Here is a 19,805-nt window from a genome sequence, read left to right as displayed (position 1 = left end):
AAGATAAAGAGAGACGCCTAGCTATTTTTATTTGTTAGATTTTCCCCTCTTTTGGCGTTTGGTGCAGATCAAGTTGTCTGTCCTACCGGCAACCTGCGGCATCACCTGCATCATCGGATACCTCTTTCCTTCTATCTTTATTCGACCGCAAATCAATGAATCTCCCCGAATAGGATTTGAACCTACGACCAATCGGTTAACAGCCGACCGCTCTACCGCTGAGCTATCGAGGAAAATGACGGGGGTCTCATCCCATACATGTTGAACGAATCGATACTTTATAAAGCTTGGATACGACTCAACTTCTATTATAGGAGGAAGCCATAGTGATAGCAATCCCTTTCTCCTTTTCGGTCGGATAGAGTGGGGGGGGGGGTGGTGCGGAAGATCCCGGTCGTAGTTGATCCCGTCATGGTTTGGCCTACCCCCCCCCCCCCACACACGGCGTACTGATCAATAACCAATCACGAGTTTTTCTTCCTCCCTTTCCGAGAAGCATGGTAGAATAGTCACAGTATTTATTCTGGTAAGAGTCTCAGAATGGAAAAAAAACTCTTTTGAAAAAATAATTAATTATGAAAATTTATTTCATACACGTTTCTAATGTTTGAGTTGGTCTTTGGGAGATCAAGGAGCAGTCGCAATAATCAATAAGAATTTGGAGCTTTGTGGGACGAAAATAGCAATTTATGGTAAAGGCGGAATAGGGAAATCAACAACTAGTTGCAACATATCAATAGCCTTGGCCAGGCGGGGAAAACGAGTATTACAAATTGGATGTGATCCTAAACACGATAGTACTTTTACACTTACTGGATTTTTAATACCTACGATTATAGATACTTTACAATCAAGAGATTATCATTACGAAGATGTATGGCCGGAAGATGTTACTTATAAAGGTTATGGTGGAGTAGATTGCGTAGAAGCTGGTGGACCGCCGGCGGGAGCCGGCTGCGGGGGATACGTAGTCGGAGAAACAGTAAAGCTATTAAAAGAATTAAATGCCTTTTATGAATACGATATTATTTTATTTGACGTACTTGGAGATGTAGTCTGTGGTGGTTTTGCAGCCCCATTAAACTATGCTGACTATTGTATCATAATCACAGATAATGGTTTCGATGCACTTTTTGCAGCAAATCGTATAGCTGCATCCGTTAGGGAAAAGGCGCATACGCACCCTCTGCGATTAGCAGGTTTAGTTGGAAATCGAACATCTGAAAGAGATCTTATTGATAAATACGTTGAAGCTTGTCCCATGCCCGTATTAGAGGTACTACCTCTAATCGGGGATATCCGGGTATCTCGGGTGAAAGGAAAAACATTGTTTGAAATGGCTGAATCTCAACCTACTCTTAATTACGTTTGTGATTTCTATTTGAGTATAGCAGATCAGATATTGTCTCAACCAGAAGGAGTTGTACCGAAAGAAATTCCAGACAGAGAATTATTTAGCTTACTGTCTGATTTTTATTTAAATCAGAATAATGGAAAAAGAAAGAGTGATTCAGGCATTCAACAAAAAATTTCAACAGATTCTATAATCATTTGATTCTACAACCAAGTACCTTACAGTAACTCCATGCATTTACTCTTTTAGAGGAAATTTCTTTATGCAAACTATCAACGTTACTAATTTCGAGTGTGAAACCGGTAATTATCACACTTTTTGCCCCATCAGTTGCGTAGCCTGGTTGTATCAAAAGATTGAAGATAGCTTCTTTTTAGTGGTAGGTACAAAAACTTGTGGTTATTTTCTACAAAATGCTCTCGGAGTTATGATTTTTGCGGAACCTCGTTACGCAATGGCAGAATTGGAAGAAGGAGATACTTCAGCTCAATTGAATGATCAAGAGGAGTTAAAAAAAATATGTATTCGAATAAAAAGAGATAGAAAACCCAGTGTTATAATATGGATTGGGACATGTACAACAGAAATCATAAAAATGGATCTAGAAGGTATAGCGCCTAGGCTAGAAAACGATCTTGGGGTCCCAATTGTAGTGGCACGGGCCAATGGCTTGGATTATGCCTTTACCCAGGGGGAAGATACTGTACTGGCCGCCACGGCGCATCGGTGTCCAAAACGTAATATATCCAAACCTCAATATAGGGAAGATGTAGTTGATACCGTCAATGGACTCGAACCCAATGAGTTGAAAAATAATTTACCCAACTCAAAAATACGAGAATCGGACAAGAATTACTTAGTCCTTTTTGGCTCCTTACCATCTAATGTAGCTTCTCAATTGAATTTGGAATTGAAGCGACAATCCATTGATGTATCGGGTTGGTTACCCTCTCAACGATACACCGAACTTCCTTCACTAGGTGAAGGAGTTTACGTCTGTGGCGTAAATCCATTCTTGAGTCGTACAGCAACGACTCTAATGAGGCGTAAAAAATGTCGGTTAATTGGAGCACCTTTTCCAATTGGACCCGACGGAACGAGGGCGTGGATAGAAAAAATTTGTTCTGCATTTGGTATAGAACCCTGCGGTTTGCAAGAAAGAGAGGCTAACATTTGGGATAGCCTAAAAAATCATCTTGAAATAGTCAAAGGAAAATCTGTTTTTTTTATGGGAGACAATTCGTTGGAAATCTCAATAGCGAGGTTCTTGATTCGATGTGGAATGATTGTTTACGAAATAGGTATCCCATATATGGATAAGAGATATCAGGCTGCTGAACTACTTTTTTTGAGAAACACTTGCGAAACAATGAATGTTCCAATGCCACGAATTGTAGAGAAACCAGACAATTATAATCAAATTCAGCGTATGCACGAATTGGAACCCGATCTAGCCATTACTGGAATGGCCCACGCGAATCCTTTAGAAGCAAGAGGAATTGATACAAAATGGTCCGTTGAGTTCACATTTGCCCAAATTCACGGGTTTACCAATGCAAAAGATGTGCTCGAACTTGTAACTCGTCCTTTAAAACGTAATTTCAAATTGGGAACTTTAAAGCAGAACGTCTTGCTGAGACAAAAAACAAATCATTAAAGAATTTTTCACTGGTAAATCAAAAGAAAAAAAACTAGTTTCTAATTAGGAATAAAAATAGCAATAAAAAAAAATTAACAATGAGTTTCCATCTATCTTTTCTATAGTAAACGTTACGATTTTTTACTAAAATTTCCATTGAGCCCATGCATAGTATGAATGTCAAACATGCTATGCAAAGGCATACTAACTATACGTATACTACCTTCTAGACATTACGAAGAACATATTGACTCACGCGACGTAACTTATTTTTTGTTATTGATCCAATTCAATCTTTTTTATTTCTAAAATAGTCAATAAATCTATCTATCTATTGACTATTGATTCCAGAATGAGGATATAATAAAAAAGGACTTTCTGGTAGTAAATAGTGTATAATCAATCGTTATTCATCAAATAATATAGGAGGGAGAATCGGATATTATTAAAAACAATAAGATCAAATTAGGATCTTGCTTTTTTGGAATGACATCATTTGTTTGGATTGGAAACGCTAGTTCCTTGTTAATCCTTGGATTTTATCATGGCCTATTATCGACACTACCCATGAGTCCGTCGCAGATTTTATGTGTAAGATCCTTTTTTATACAAGGGAGCATCGGTGGAATCACTGCATTGATCGGATCAATGATTGGTCAATTACTTCTATTTTCAGCCATACTTTACTCCCCTTTGTATGTAGCGATATTGAAGCCTCATATCGCAACTATTGCAGTAATACCATGCATGTTTTTCTACTGGTTTGAAACAAAAAATCTACCGAATTATCAAGTTTTACGACCTATAAGATCAATTCGCGATTTCAAAATAGTTGTTATATTCTTAACTAATTTTTTATTTCAAATATTGAATCCAATCTTGTTACCAAATCCCGCTTTGGCGAGATTGCTTCACCTCTTTCTATTTCGATATAGCAATAATCCATTGTTTCTAACAAGCAGTTTTCTCGGTTGGTTAATTGGTCATGTCTTATTCGGCTATTTAGCTAATCTATTGGTGCTTCAAGTAGAGAGAAATTCAACGATACCGTATCCGCTGACTAAACGTATCATTCATAAAACTTTTAGTATTATCTTCTTTATCAAACTGTTGCTTTGCCTCGGTAGGGCCCCCGTATCTTTCTTGACGAGAAAGTTTCAAAATGAACTAATTAGCTACGACAAGAGCTGCCTCGATTTACCATCCCCTGTGCATTGGCTTTGTAACCCGTGGCCGGCATCTTTTTTTGATCCAAATAGAACAAATCGGGCTCTGCGTTATAGAAAGAAAAGCCGAAGGAGTGATCAACGCATTGTTAAAAAAAGACAATCAACTTATTTTTTTGATAACTGTTTGGTCGATGGTAAACCACGATTGTATTTCACGTCACTATCTAGTGCGTCAATTTTTAGAAGACAATTAGAAGAATCATTAAAGAATTTTGAGGTTCTACCGTTAGAGCTTTATTCATATCAGAATTGGATTTTAGATCAAGCGAAGAAAAGGGAAAATTTACATAATGAGCTGAAGGATCGAATCAAACTTATGGAGCTGAACTCCATACTTTCGGAAGCGATTGAACAAAAAATTGGATTGAGGAAGGAAGAGGATGCGGAAAGAACGAACATATCTAAGATATATGATCCTTTATTAAGTAAATTTTTTAGGGGCAGGATTCCAACTCCACAGTCGTTTCTAACAACAAATGACTTGATCAAACCGATAAAAGATACATATAGAAATTATGCAGGAGAATCTCATTATAAAAATCGAATAGCTAATTGGATTTATAGTGAATACATTTATTTTGAAAATAGCAAGATTCCGCTTCCTTGGGAAGACTTGTCAATAGATTCCATCGAAGTTTTACTTTTCACGTTTAACGAGTTGATGCCTTATAAGCAGTCATTTGGTATGGGACTCGAAACTATTGTCAAAAAAGCAAAAAATTTTTTGACAAACCAAAAATCCTCTTTTGTGACTTGGGAAGAGATTTTCAAATTATTGCCAATGGATCGAGCTTTGTTTCTTCTCTATTTGGAGGAAACGTGCGGAAACCCTAGTCACCTTGAATTATCTAATATATATTTACTCAATCAATTAAAGCCTATTAATAATTTGAAAAGAAAAAAATGTTTGATTCATCGAGTGGACGATCTGGAAAGAGAGTTATTTCAGAATATTCGATTAATGTTTGATAATCGATTTGATCTAGCCGGCGCAGAAAGTGACGTCCGTCATAAAAGATTAAGAAATTTGGCAATTAGTATTGGAAAGACAAATGCAAGGTCGGTTAAATTAGTAAAGCGTTATACGAAATCTTCTGATTTCCGAAGAAAAATTATTAAGGGATCTATGCGGTCGAGAAGACGAAAAACGTTGATTTGGGAATTGTTCCAAGGAAAGACCCATTCGCCTTTCTTTATGAGACTTATGGAAATTCCTGTTCCATCCCATAAATCTGTCAAAGAATCAACTTATTTGAATTACGAAACATTAATAGATAATGCGGGAAAAGGACTGGATATTGATATAGAACAAACATCTAAGTTTCCATCACCTCAAGGATTTCTAAGCAGATCAAAGTATGAACGGCTAGGCATAGCCGCTAGATTGGATGTAGGGCCCATACACACGGGTAGGGGCTTGCTATTAGTAGCACAGTCCAATTTTAGACGATATATCAAACTACCCGTTTTGATTGTACTTAAGAATATTGGTCGTATATTATTGTTTCAACGCCCGGAATGGCTTGAAGATTGGATCGATTTATGCAAAGAAACTCATATTATATGTAGTTATGACGGAGAAGAGTACTCACAAACCAGGTTCCCAGGACGTTGGTTGAAAGAGGGTATTCAAATAAAGATTTTGTTTCCGTTCAGACTGAAACCTTGGCAGAATCAGGAGAAAAGAAGAATTGGTGGTAAAAATATTGCCGGATACAGGAAATCCCAAAACCCAGATACTTTTATTAATTACTTAAATACTAAAAAAGCTGAGTTCACCTACTTAACAGCTTGGGGATTTCAAACAGATTTACCTTTTGGAACTATAAAAGAGGAACTTCCTTTTTGGAAACCCATTAGGATAGAGTTGATTAGAATAATTCAAAAGAATATGCTTTTACGAACCAGGCAAGCCCACCATTTCCTTTCTAAACAAACTGCACTTGCAGAATTCTTGCAAAATTTAGCAAACAAATTCAATTTCTTTTATACACTAGAAGGAACTAGTGGAAAAATAAGTTGGAAAAATAGGTTAGAAAACAAAAAATTAGTAAATTCCAAATTCAAGCGCGATGAAGACTTTTTCAATGGAAGGTCAGTCGATAAAAAAGTCTGGTCAAACTCAAGTTTGACCAGTAACAAGAAACAGTCATATTTGCACAATAATGAAGAACGGGTGGAACAGAAAGGATTTGCACTGGATGTTCAATCGAGCGTGAATACAGCAACCCCTAACATTTTGTCAGGGAATAGACTTGATGAACAAAGGCAAGATATTTCAAAAATCCGTACTAATGAAATGAACTTATACGGGACAAGCCTCGTTGGCTCTTTGAGACTGGAGAAAGAATTGGTGGGTATTGGGGAGAAATTACTAAGGATCCACAAACTAGTTATTGAATCAATAGAAAACTGTGCTTGGTATATCAGAACGGCATTCCGAGATATTTACAGAATAATCGTGCATTTCTTGATTCAACTTGCTACACTTCAAATGCAATTGGCACGAGCTATTGACGAAGTAACGCATAAACTAGGAGAAGCTAACAAATCGAACTTAATAATTTCTGACCGATCTAGATTATTAAGAATTGGAAATAACCAATCCAAGAACTTATTGTCTCACGCTTATCTCTACGAAAAAATATGGCGTGCTAATAATTTAGACTTAACAATTTTACTAGATGAAAACGCGGTAAGTTATAGAATCGAAGGAAATTCTCGTGCTGGAAATGAAACAAATTGGGATGAAATTTCAGAATTAAATGTTCATACTCAAAAGGATTCATATTCTAGAAAGTCTCGCAATAGTATCTCGACAAGTAACCTTGAAAACCCAGCTGCGCACAAATATAAATATTTTGATGAACGTATAAAGATCTGTGGAGAATGGTGGGGGCTTACCAAATCATTTCAAAAATTAACTAGAAATGATTGGAAAATCTGGCTAAATCATTTTGAGAGGTACAACGTACCTGTGGAGGTATGGCAGCGAATAGCACCACATAGATGGAGAACTGATCTCGGCAATTTCAAAAAACTTGAAGAAATCGACAAAAACATTTTGGATGGGCGTATCAGTTCCTTATCTTGCAAAGCAAAAGACGACTATTCGATTTACACCGAAAACCCCTTGCTTAAAGATCGACTTAGAAATTCTAATAAACGTCGTAGATTTCACTACTTTTTAAAAAATCTCGTCGGTCATTTGGCAGAAGCAAGTGTGGATAGATGGAATGGCATCGAACGAGGACAAATGAATTCTCAAGCTCGTTTGGAATATATGGTTAAAAGTAATGACAAAAAAAATCTTGTTTCTTTACTCATCTTTAATTCCAAGATCAAATGGGATTTCAGACTAGATTTGGCTTTATGGTCAATTACGGATATTACGATAAGAGATTATGATAAAGAATTCGGATTTGCACCTAAATTTGAAAAGTCTATGCTGACTAAAAAATATGATCTTCTTTCAAGAAGCAAATCTTACAGATTCGGCTTGACGTTACCGCTGAGCGAGAGGTTTTTTCAGAATCAAACACCTCAATTGGGTAGAAAAAGATTTATTAGTCGAGAATCTTTTTCTTCGAAACTTCGATGGAGATTCAGATCAAAAAAATTGAAAAGAAAATTGGAAAAATTGAGGGAAGTAGTATCAATCGTCAATGTAATCGGGAAAGAGCAAAGCATTACTTCGTTTTATGGCAATATAATGTTAGAACCAGATTTGTTGAATGTACTTTTCACTCAAAACAGGCATAAAGTTCTGAATCATTTGTTTTTCAATGCTCATCCGCGTAGACCCAAAGTTTTTGACGATCAAATTTTGATGTACAAAATGGTTAGCACTCTACTGAAACTTAGAAGTAGATTGAAAAAGAGTTTAGATAACGAATCTTTTAACTTATGCCCATTACCTTTCCTCGAGGTAAAAAGTCAAAAGGATTCTTCTTTTTGCAATATCGAAGATTTTTTACTCCCCAGGCGTCGCCGGCAACTGCGGTTCCTTGAGTCTCTATCAATTCCAGAACCGACAAGATTTGAAAGGAATTTATTAAACTCTATTTTTGATTCGAAAGAAATTGAAAAGAGGAAAATCCGTGGGAATCTCATGGGAGTACAGAGGATCAGACGTTTCCTGTGGCCTGGTCATCGCCTAGAAGAATTAGCCTGTATCAATAGATTTTGCTTCGGTACTGCCAATGGTAGTCGATTCTCAGCTCTTAGAATAAGAATGTATCCAATTATCGAAGACTAGTTAAAGTTCAATAGTTACTAAATTTTCTTCATTTGGGGTTACCAGATCTTCGGTAATCTCATTTGAAGAAAATATTGGATTAAAATCAATAAATTCATTTGAAAAACTCGGAAGCTTTGCATTATAGATAATGATTTCTTCTTCAAAGATTCTCTTGCATCCTCGGTTGATTATTTGTTGTTTCTCTCCCCTTTGTTTAAAACCATCAGAGTATTAAATTTTTGTTAAATTGATGGATAAAATGATCGGATTCCTTGGTTTGCTAGAAATTAATTGAGAGTGATAAGCACCCGTTACTATTATTATGGACAAAAAGATCTCTATTTTTTCATTGTCGATTACTAAGAATGATAGTATTGGATCTTCCGGATCTCAAGTATCTTACTTAACTTCTCGAGTCTCGAGAATCACTTCTCATTTGGAACAACATCCTAGAGATTTTTCTTCCCAAAGGGGACTTTGGAAATTACTTGGAAAACGTAAGCGTATCTTGAGATATTTGTTTACGAAGGATTTGAATTTATATAATAGAGTAGTAAAAAAGTTAGGTATTCGTGGGTTGAAGGATATTTGATTCATACTTATAAAGGGGTTATTATTAATTGGCGATCAATAATTTGAAAAGCAATTTCATTATTTTTTTTTATTTTGTTAAATACGGATCAATAGTTATTGGGAGAGAAGTGACTTACGAGCATGTCCCTCGAGAAAATGGATCCGGTTATTGTGAGTATGGGTCCTCATCACCCATCAATGCATGGTGTTCTTCGACTTGTCGTTGCTTCAGATGGTGAAAATGTTGCTAATTGCGAACCGGTGGTAGGTTATTTACACAGAGGGATGGAAAAAATTGCTGAAAACCGAACGATTTTGCAATATCTTCCATATGTCACAAGATGGGATTATTTAGCTACTATGTTCACGGAAGCAGTAAGCGTGAATGCGCCAGAAAAGTTGGCGAATATTCAAGTACCTAGAAGAGCTAGTTATATCAGAGTGATTATGCTTGAATTAAGCCGAATAGCTTCCCATTTATTATGGTTGGGTCCCTTTATGGCAGATGTTGGTGCCCAGACTCCCTTCTTTTACACATTTCGAGAAAGAGAAATGATTCATGATTTATTTGAAGCTGCCACGGGTATGCGAATGATGCACAATTATTTTCGTATCGGAGGGGTAGCCGCGGATTTACCCTACGGGTGGGTAGACAAATGCTTAGAATTTTGTCACTATTGCCTACCAAAAATTAGCGAATATGAACGACTCATTACGAATAACCCAATCTTTCTTAAACGGGTCGAAGGAATCGGTTTCATCGCAAGAGAAGAGGCTATCAATTGGGGATTATCAGGTCCAATGCTACGAGGTTCCGGAATTCAATGGGATCTAAGAAAAGTGGATCATTACGAATGCTACGACGAATCGGACTGGAAAATCCAATTTCAAACAGAAGGAGATTCTTTGGCTCGTTACCGAGTACGGATCGGAGAAATGAAGGAATCTATAAAAATTATTCAACAATGTTTGAAATTAATTCCTGGAGGTCCATATGAAAATCTTGAGGCTCGGCGTTTTGCCCAACGGAAAAGTCATGCGGAATGGAATGATTTTGATTATCAATTCGTCGGAAAAAAATCTTCTCCTACCTTTAAATTACCCAAGCAGGAGCACCATGTAAGAGTAGAAGCTCCAAAAGGAGAACTAGGAGTTTTTCTAGTTGGGGATAATAACGTTTTTCCATGGAGGTGGAAAATTCGGTCGCCTGGTTTTGTAAATTTGCAGATTCTCTCTCAGTTAGTCAAGGGAGTTAAACTAGCTGATATTATGACAATATTAGGTAGTATAGATATTATTATGGGAGAGGTCGATCGTCAAAACGATAAGCAATATAGAATTTTTCGTCGAACTGGTGGTTAAGCTCATTGAAAAAATGAAAATATCGAGAGATTCTATCGAATCAATTCAAACTTTAATCTATAGTTTATTACTTGCTACAGGAGTAACCATAGGAGTGTTAGTAATTGTATGGCTCGAATGAAAAATATCTGCGGGAGTACAACAGCGTATCGGGCCCGAGTATGCAGGTCCTTTGGGGATTCTTCAATCCTTATCAGATGGATTTAAGCTTTTAACAAAAGAAGATACTATTCCATCCAGAGGGGATACCTGGTTATTTAATATAGGTCCAGCTATGGTAGTCGTACCAGTCCTCACAAGCTTCACCATAATACCTTTTGGGAAAGATGTTATCTTAGCCAATCTTGGCACAGGCGTCTTTTTCTGGATCGCCGTATCAAGTATTACCCCCTTAGGCCTCTTGATGGCAGGTTATGGATCAAATAATAAATATTCCTTTTTGGGTGGTCTACGGGCTGCTGCTCAATCCATCAGTTACGAAATACCCTTAGCTTTGTGCGTATTGTCAATATCCCTACGTGCGATTCGTCAAATACAAATGGTAAGATCTTTCTAAATACTTTTTACTATTTTTTTATTATAAAAGAAATAACTAGATAATCATCTGGGTGAGATTAAACAGCGTTTTGCAGTGATTCGATCAAATCCCATGTATCAAGTACGGTTGAAAAGGTCCATTCGACGCAATAATTATTGGTTAACCCCACGGATTGATTGTTAAAGCTTGAGTCGGCGGGGAGGAAGCCAGAATTTACCTTAGCGGACCTGGGTGGACAGCTAGAAACACAAAAATGCGCAAGAGATTCGTAAAAAGAAATAGGCGGAACAAGAGCAAAAGGGGAGGAAGTGTGAAACCATCAGAATGATCTAAAAAGAAATTGACCCCCCCCCTTTTTTTTTGGATGGGAACTCAGTTAGGGTAGGAATAACTGAGGAGTACCCAATTTGAAATCCCAATCTCGAGCATCTTTTTATCCACTCATATTATGATTATCTAGGACGAAATAATCCTTCTGACAATCTTTTCATTCATTTTTGGATACAAATCAAATAAATGATACTTAACATCTATTTGTTAAGCTGACTCTGTTTTCTATTCAACCTTTTTCTATATCTCTAACTAAATAAAAAGTTGTTAGTGAACATCGACTGGTAGAAATATTTATGAAAAAAGGTTTATTAAGAAATCTATTTTCTTTTTGTATTGAAAAGAAAACTGAGAAGGTTGAGATGGATCCAGAAGCAATCATTCTTTGTGGCGAACGGAATCCCGTTGGTTCAGATTGGAACTTTCTGTGCAATTCCGCTGTGCTATTAAAATATCGAGCACGGGTTCCCTCTGAAATAACCAATGAGGAGCCGTATGAATACTTAGATTCATGTACGGTTTCGAATCAGAGACGGTAAAATACAACTAAACTGTCGACTATCCTTATCTGGAAGTCTAAGCACAGTTGATATAGTCGACAACCAATCCAAGTATGGTATATTTGGATGGAACATTTGGCGCCAACCTATAGGTTTCATAGCTTTCTTCATTTCTTCGTTAGCCGAGTGTGAAAGATTGCCATTTGATTTGCCAGAAGCGGAGGAAGAATCAGTAGCAGGTTATCAAACCGAATATTCAGGAATAAAATTCGGATTCTTTTATGTCGGTTCCTACCCAAATCTCTTGGTTTCGTCGCTATTTGTAACAGTTCTTTACTTAGGCGGGTGGGATCTACCAACTATTATCCATCCGGGAATTAATCAGTTTTTTCTATCTATGAATGCTGACTATGATGTCTACCTTGGTGCGTTTAAAGTAGTAGTGAATATCATTATTACATCAGCCAAATCTTATTTATTTTTATTTTCTTCTATTCTAACTAGATGGACCTTGCCGCGAGTTAGAATAGATCAATTATTAGACCTCGGATGGAAATTTCTCTTACCCGTTGCTTTGGGAAATCTGTTGCTGACAGCTTCCCTTCAGCTTTTGTCATTGCGGTAGAGCCCCCAACCGCTGTGGGGGCAGGTAAGTTTCGCGGTATTCCCAATCTTTCTCCTAATTGAACCTTCTCATTACATATATTTTTTGAATAAATGCCTATTATATGTTCTCGATAATAACCGAGTTACAAAATTATGGTAACCGAGCGGTACAAGCTGCAAGGTACATCGGGCAAGGTTTTGTAATCACACTGGATCATTTGAATCGGTCACCCGTTACTATTCAATATCCATATGAAAAACTTTTACCATCTGAGCGTTTTCGTGGAAGAATCCATTTTGAATTTGATAAATGTATTGCTTGCGAGGTTTGTGTCCGGGTTTGCCCGATCAATCTGCCAGTTATTGACTGGAAATTAATGAAGAGTATTAAGAAAAAAAGATTAGAAAATTATAGCATTGATTTTGGAGTCTGCATCTTCTGTGGAAACTGCGTTGAATACTGTCCGACAAATTGCTTGTCAATGACTGAGGAGTATGAGCTTTCCACATATGATCGTCACGAATTGAATTATGACCAAGTGGCTCTAGGTCGGCTACCCCTTTCTATTCAACAAGACTCTGGCATTCAGATTATCTCCACGAACTACCAAAAAATGGAAGAAGATTTTGAAAGTCGAATAAGTGTTACTTTCAACACCCCCCCCCCAAACATACCATGAATTGACTTGTTAAGAACCAAAAGATTGGTTCCATAAATCGGTTGAAAAATTCCTAACAATTGCTAATTATTTTAATTTCTTATTACTTGAAATTTGAAACCAATTGGGAATATATTTGAATAAAAAAAAATTAATTAACGAATTCAAACTTATATACTTAATTGTTATTCATTCGTTAATTTATGCGTGTTTTTATATCTATATGTACGTGCATGTATATTCATGCACGTACATGTAAATATAAAATTAATAATAAGTAACTAAAAATTTATGTGATACTCATACGATATAGTAATATAATTGAAGACAGAAAAAATTATTTGACTGATCGTGTAAAACGAGTTTATCTGAATCAATTCATGAGTTTATTTTCATCTTAATAGAATTAGGTATTCCATCAGGTAGTTTGGGAGTAGTATCATTCACTAATGTAATTCATTCTGCTTTTATGTCGGGATTGGTTCTTACTTGCATATCCCTATTTTACCTTATACTAAACGCTGATTTTGTAGCCGCCGCACAATTGCTCATTTATGTAGGAGCTATAAATGTTTTAATTGTTTTTGCTGTAATGCTCACCGATAAAACAGTAGGATCCAATTCCTATCCAACCAAAGAGTCTGGTATTACCCTGGCGGCTTGCGCAACTCTTTTTGTATCACCAACCCTCGTTATTCAAAACACAGAATGGTCTTACGCTTCTTTTTCAAATGATCAATCAAAAATTATTGAAGAGTTGGCTAAAAAAAGTGATATTAAAGAGATCGGCTATCGATTATTAACAAAATTCTTGGTTTCTTTTGAACTTCTTTCTATAATTCTTTTAGTTGCTTCAATAGGAGCTATCACCGTGGCCCGTGAGGAACAAACGGAAGTAATGAACAAAGGAGCTGTTACGCCTCCACCTTCCTCCCAGCATAAATCCTCATCGTGTCGATCAATGATAATCGATTCAAAATTCTACTAATACTTGAATGATCAATTTTTTTTTGTGGGGGGGTTGATACATTACGCTAGAGCACGAATTAATGTTAGGCGCCTACTCATTCCGTGTTGGCTTCTTCGGATTAATAACGAGTCGACATATGGTGCGAGCACTCATGTGTATTGAATTGATTTTCAATGCGGTTAATATGAATTTTATAGCGTTTTCCAACTCTTTTGAAAATTCACGATTAGAGGGAGAAATCTTTTCCCTATTCATAATAGCTGTAGCAGCCGCCGAAGCTGCCATTGGATTATCTATTGCTCTAGTGATTTATCGAAATAGAGGATTAATACGTATTGATCAGTTTAATTTATTGAAATGGTGATGAATCCATAAATATATTGAAAGAAATTACCAGCTTAATCTTAGATTTTTTGTTACACTTAACTAAGAGGTCTTTGTCAAACCCTCTATCGGTGAACTGATTCTCCTATTTAAAATATTACGCTTTATCTGTCTCAATTTCCATTAATTAATCTGGTTAAACGTACCCATGCTGGCAATACCACAGGTCACATAATTTGGTAGTTACTTGGGAAACGCGAAGGGAAGGGAATAAGCTTTTGCAACCCGTTGTATTGGAAAAAGAATATTTTTGAGACTTTAATGTAATAGGAGCAGAAAGATTCAATGGCACATTCAGTAAAAATATATGACACTTGTATTGGTTGTACACAATGTGTTAGAGCCTGTCCGACAGATGCACTGGAAATGATACCCTGGGATGGATGCAAAGCCAATCAGATAGCTTCTGCTCCCAGAACAGAAGACTGCGTAGGTTGTAAGAGATGCGAATCCGCTTGCCCAACAGATTTCCTAAGTGTACGTGTTTATCTTGGAGCTGAAACGACTCGCAGCACGGGTTTAGCTTATTAATTAGTTGTATCAAAGATTATTAGTCAAATACTACTTTTTTCTTTTTCTTATACCATTACCGATTCATACTCGAATCTTTATAAAAGATCTTGATATGAATCGGAATGATATGAGTCAGGATGCTGATCTGAACTTACCAAAAAACTTTCAAGACAATTAAATTATCACCCATGATGAGTAACGTACCTCGGCTAACGATAATCGTTCTCTTCCCAATTTTTGCGGGTTTCTTGATTCCATTATTTCTTCAGAGTGAAAGCAGTAGAATGGTCCGGTGGTACACCTTAGGCATTTGTACATTAGAATTTGCATTAATCACTTATATATTTTATTGCCATTTCCATATTCACGAACAATCCATTCAATTACTTGAAAATTTTAGTTGGATTGACTCTATTCAATTCCATTGGAGGCTAGGCATAGATGGGCTTTCCATGAGTCTGATTCTACTCACGGGTCTTGTTACTACTGCAGCAGTGTCTTCGGCTTGGCCAGTCACTAAAAATACACATTTGTTTTATTTTTCAATGCTAGTTATGTATAGTGGTCAAATAGGACTATTTGCATCTCGAGACATTCTTCTTTTCTTCTTTATGTGGGAATTAGAATTGATCCCAATTTATTTACTTCTCTCTATATGGGGCGGAAAGAGACGTCTCTATTCGGCTACAAAATTCGTTTTATACACAGCTGGCGGTTCCGTCTTTCTCTTAGTTGGAGCTATAGTTATGAGTTTTTATGGGAGTGGAACACCGTCCTTCAACATTCAAGACTTGATTGTGAAGCCATACCCCGTTTCATTGGAATTACTTTTGTACACAGGATTCCTAGTAACTTACGCAGTAAAATTACCAATCTTTCCTTTTCACACCTGGTTACCGGATACTCACGGAGAAGCCCATTACAGTACGTGTATGTTGTTAGCTGGAGTGCTCCTAAAAATGGGTGGGTATGGATCAATTCGAGTCAATATGCAAATTCTATCTCAGGCTCATTCGAGAATTTCGTGGTGGTTGGTATTGATAGGATCAATCCAAATTGTTTATGCTTCTTTAATTTGTTCAAACCAATATAATCTAAAAAAAAGAATTGCTTATTCATCCATTTCCCATATGGGATTCGTAGTGATTGGAATAGGTTCTTCGACAGATACAGGTCTTGACGGGGCCCTCTTACAAATGCTTTCCCATGGATTGATAGGGGCAGCTCTATTTTTTTCCGCAGGAGCTTGTTATGACCGAACGCGGACCCTTTCCCTTGACCAACTCGGTGGAATAGCCATTTCAATGCCTAAATTATTCGCCATGTCTAGTGCCTTTTCAATGGCATCCTTTGCCTTACCGGGAATGAGCGGTTTTGTATCCGAGTTATTAGTTTTTCTAGGAATAGTTACCAAGACAACTTATTCCCCCTTTTTCAAAATACTGGTGACTGCAATGGAAGCAACCAGTATAGTATTAACCCCTATTTATTTATCATCAATGTTGCGTAAAATATATTTTGGCTATAATAAAGTTAATTATTTAGACTTGTCCCTAAATGATATTGGACCAAGAGAAATTTTCATTTTGATTTGTTTTTTATTACCGATTCTGGGTATCGGTTTGTACCCCAACATGATTCTACCCGTGTGGAACAGCCAAGTAGTCACTGTTTTTCCTTGATCGATAATTTCGCGATGAAAGGTGTTGTATCATTTTCATTCTTTTTTATCTATTACTATTTAATCAATAAAATAGAGGAATAAAGATCTTGTTAAAAAATGCTTATATATGGAAAACTTTGATGGGGAATCCACCTCACTTAGGATTCCCCATAAGATTTCCTATATATTCTTTTTAGCATACTACGCTTTTGCCAGTGCCCATCTCGTTGTTACCGCCACGTAGCGTCCTCACCTGTTTACTGCTCGCGTTCAATTTTCACAGAAAACTCTTTTGTAACCAGATCAGATTATTGAATTAATCAGATAATCTGATTAATTCAATAATCTGATTAATTCAACATTTTTCACTGTTTCTAAACTAACCAGCCGTAATTATGCAAACCAATTCCCAATAGATTAACCCCTAAGAAACGGATCCAAACCAAGAGAAAACCTATGGATGCTATTGCAGCGGGTACTTGCCCTCTCCAACCATTAGCCATTCTAGCATGAATATAAGTAGCATATATTAACCGAGTCACCAGTGCCCAAGTCTCTTTAGGATCCCAGCTCCAATAAGATCCCCATGCCTCGTTAGCCCACACTGCCCCGGACAGAATACCAATAGTTAAAAGAGAAAATCCTAAACTAATCATTTGGTAGATCCATTGGTCCATCCGATTAACCAACTGGTACTTACCTAGGTTTAGAAATAATTGAAAAAAAGATTCTTTTACGGTATCATTTTTTGTTCCTATTGTTTTGAAAAAATCTTGGGCTATACACCAAGTGGATATCAAATGAATAGTATTCCGGTTGAAAGCAAGTACGGAACATTCTTTTTTGGAACTGGAATAAATAATTGATAGAGACACTGCTAGCAAAGATCCACGTAACAAGGTTGCGTAACTCAATGACATCATACTCACATGCATTACTAACCAGTGCGACTGCAAGGCGGGTATCAACCGTGTCTGTCGTTCCATCCCTCCGGGAAGACCTGAAGTTGCAAATCCATGGATCAATGTGGCACCCGATGCTGTAACTGTGCTTGACCAACCATCCCGATCTTTAAGAGCAAGAATGAAATAAATTAAGGAAGAACTCCATGAAATGAAGATAAGTGATTCATATAAGTTACTTAGTGGCAGGTGTTTAGAATCTATCCAACGAGTAATCATAAGGGCAGTTGTGCACGCAAAAGCGATTACCATGCTCTTATGACTGAAATTTCTTTCAAGCTTTTTAGATTTGCCAATTGAATAGACCCATTCAGACAAAGTAGTGAAGAAAAGCATGAACAAAGAAATATAAGCAAATATTTTTTCTGTATCAGTGTACATCGTGTCGATAAAGAATTCTTGATATTTTCATTTTTGTTACTCAATCCATATTTAGGTATCCATTGTATTCATACTCTGAATTTATACTCAGTTTCATTTATTAGCAAATAGATTTTTACGGTATTCCTCACTAATCGATAATTTTTATAGGGCTGTTCTTCTGTCGGAAGCTATCCCATGAAATAGACTGAAGTGCCGCTACTCGGACTCGAACCGAGATGCTTTAGCACTGCTTCCTAAGAGCAGCGTGTTTACCAGTTTCACCATAGCGGCCTAGCAGTTAGTTACACTTATGGTATCATATTGCTGAGTAACGCGTCAATGCTATTACCTGTCTATAATAAAGAAATGAGCAGGAAACCCAGGAGAAAATATAGAATAATGATTTTTTTATAGAATCAGCAAAGACTAAAGGTTGCTGTTATAATTCTTATATAATTACGGGATATAGCGCAGTTCGGTAGCGTACCATCTTGGGGTGATGGGGGTCGCAGGTTCAAATCCTGCTATTCCGACTAACAGTGGTTCTAAAGTTTTAGCCGATGTGGTATCAGGAGAAACAAGGAAGAAAGGAAAATTCGTGCTATTTCGTCTTATTCTCCTGTTCCTCAATTTTACTTTTCATTATCCTTATTGCTCTTTATGAATTGTTCGTTAGTTTTCGGGACAGATTTCAATCGATAAACTAGACATTACATTACGCAAAATCATCCAGATATGGATCTCTTAACTGACTCTATTAACAAATTTCAACTCCAAGATAAAAATTTTGAAATGTTTAAATAATCAGGCTTAGAAAAAAAAAGAAAATTTTTTGTTAGTTTATAATAGAATTCGCGGTTATAGATGGATATGCCTTTCTAAACATATAGGAACAGATATTTCAAATTATGTATTCAGATACTACGCTTTTTCCTATTTTATAGATTCTTCCAATCAAAACATTTTCAAATAGTTTTGGTGTGTATTCTCAAAAAAGAAGCATATCTGATACTATGTCCACTACTCAGCAGGATTGATCCCGGTTTTACCGGGATCACCCGTATCTGAAACATAGTCAAATTGATTTACTGTTTTCCCATAAAATTCAATTGAGTAATAGCTTAAAAAATGAAATTTGATGAACAGACAGTGTCGTTAATTGGAATCATTTTGTTCGGGAACGTCCTTTTTCTGTTGTTATACCGTAGTAAAAACTTTTTGAACGACTCGTTAAAACGGATCTAGCTAAAGAATAAGCTTTCAATGCTTCTTCGATTGATTTACCTTTCCAAACCTGGTTACGAATCTTTTTTTTTGATTTTGAAGTACGTTTCTTTGGAACTGCCATAACTAATACATTTTTTTTTAATTGTTTAAACAAGTTGATTGACACAACTGTATTGATACGTTTCAATAGAATAAATATAATGAAAAAAACTTGTTTTGGGCATAATTGACAAGAGAAGCATCCTAATATTTTTTTAGAGTCGCATGAAAAAAAAAAGCCTAATAAAGAGAAATCTTTTTACCCAGCATTTTTTTCTCACAGAAAGTAGTTTAAACTCTCATTAAATTTTTTCCATTCAAACAGATAGATTCGACAACGAATCGAACGAATTCCTGTCTATGTCCTGATTTTCTTCCCCGACCAGTCTTTTTATGCTGTATTTCTCCTATCAAATTCTTCTTGTCAAAACAATTGTGCAGAATCCTTATTTTAACCATAGCATTATTGAGCCATGGACGTCCTACTATCAGTTCAGACCCAAAACAAATTAGTGAAACTCGATAGACTGAAACCTTTCTTTCAAAACTTGATACTTTGCACCCAATTGATGCAAATCGATAAGTGTCATAAAATCTACCTGGTTCCACTAGGAGCTGCTTTCCCCCGACATCAATTATTGCATAATTATTCAT

The 19,805-nt window shown here is 36.5% G+C and overlaps 13 protein-coding genes, 3 non-coding genes and 1 pseudogene across 16 annotated transcripts, besides 2 other annotated features; 12 read left to right on the top strand and 5 right to left on the bottom strand. All coding sequences in view use genetic code 11, as the record gives it.

Annotated features, from left to right (window-relative positions):
• Positions 1-668: part of an inverted repeat (inverted repeat region A; IRA; inverted repeat region A; IRA repeat region) that runs on past the window's edge.
• On the bottom strand, positions 162-233 carry trnN-GUU. The gene has a single exon. It is a non-coding gene; the product is annotated as a tRNA-Asn (tRNA).
• Positions 669-19,805: part of a sequence feature (small single copy region; SSC; small single copy region; SSC) that runs on past the window's edge.
• On the top strand, positions 674-1,555 carry chlL (protochlorophyllide reductase iron protein subunit). The gene is given in 1 exon segment: positions 674-1,555. A coding segment is annotated over 1 exon segment (882 nt).
• Positions 1,617-3,011, top strand: chlN (protochlorophyllide reductase ChlN subunit). The gene has a single exon. It carries the CDS (start codon positions 1,617-1,619, stop codon positions 3,009-3,011), a length of 1,395 nt encoding a protein of 464 aa, YP_009514540.1.
• ycf1 lies at positions 3,480-8,480 on the top strand (annotated as a pseudogene).
• rps15 (ribosomal protein S15) lies at positions 8,785-9,054 on the top strand. Its single transcript has one exon. The coding sequence runs from the start codon at positions 8,785-8,787 to the stop codon at positions 9,052-9,054; it is 270 nt and encodes an 89-aa protein (YP_009514539.1).
• ndhH (NADH-plastoquinone oxidoreductase subunit 7) lies at positions 9,171-10,397 on the top strand. The gene is given in 1 exon segment: positions 9,171-10,397. A coding segment is annotated over 1 exon segment (1,227 nt).
• ndhA (NADH-plastoquinone oxidoreductase subunit 1) lies at positions 10,357-12,390 on the top strand. Its single transcript is given in 2 exon segments — positions 10,357-10,914; positions 11,830-12,390. Coding segments are annotated over 2 exon segments (1,119 nt in total).
• Positions 12,494-13,051, top strand: ndhI (NADH-plastoquinone oxidoreductase subunit I). The gene has a single exon. It carries the CDS (start codon positions 12,494-12,496, stop codon positions 13,049-13,051), a length of 558 nt encoding a protein of 185 aa, YP_009514536.1.
• Positions 13,389-14,018, top strand: ndhG (NADH-plastoquinone oxidoreductase subunit 6). The gene is given in 1 exon segment: positions 13,389-14,018. A coding segment is annotated over 1 exon segment (630 nt).
• Positions 14,062-14,364, top strand: ndhE (NADH-plastoquinone oxidoreductase subunit 4L). The gene is given in 1 exon segment: positions 14,062-14,364. A coding segment is annotated over 1 exon segment (303 nt).
• Positions 14,670-14,915, top strand: psaC (photosystem I subunit VII). Its single transcript has one exon. It carries the CDS (start codon positions 14,670-14,672, stop codon positions 14,913-14,915), a length of 246 nt encoding a protein of 81 aa, YP_009514533.1.
• ndhD (NADH-plastoquinone oxidoreductase subunit 4) lies at positions 15,086-16,579 on the top strand. Its single transcript has one exon. The coding sequence runs from the start codon at positions 15,086-15,088 to the stop codon at positions 16,577-16,579; it is 1,494 nt and encodes a 497-aa protein (YP_009514532.1).
• On the bottom strand, positions 16,935-17,903 carry ccsA (cytochrome c heme attachment protein). Its single transcript has one exon. The coding sequence runs from the start codon at positions 17,901-17,903 to the stop codon at positions 16,935-16,937; it is 969 nt and encodes a 322-aa protein (YP_009514531.1).
• trnL-UAG lies at positions 18,097-18,176 on the bottom strand. The gene has a single exon. It is a non-coding gene; the product is annotated as a tRNA-Leu (tRNA).
• Positions 18,345-18,418, top strand: trnP-GGG. The gene has a single exon. It is a non-coding gene; the product is annotated as a tRNA-Pro (tRNA).
• Positions 19,051-19,233, bottom strand: rpl32 (ribosomal protein L32). Its single transcript has one exon. It carries the CDS (start codon positions 19,231-19,233, stop codon positions 19,051-19,053), a length of 183 nt encoding a protein of 60 aa, YP_009514530.1.
• rpl21 (ribosomal protein L21) lies at positions 19,443-19,805 on the bottom strand. The gene has a single exon. It carries the CDS (start codon positions 19,803-19,805, stop codon positions 19,443-19,445), a length of 363 nt encoding a protein of 120 aa, YP_009514529.1.

This window comes from Lygodium microphyllum, chloroplast, assembly GCF_053477565.2.
Source record: "Lygodium microphyllum chloroplast, complete genome".
In the NCBI taxonomy this organism is placed as follows: Eukaryota; Viridiplantae; Streptophyta; class Polypodiopsida; order Schizaeales; family Lygodiaceae; genus Lygodium; species Lygodium microphyllum.
This window is presented reverse-complemented; position numbering and strand designations above follow the sequence as displayed.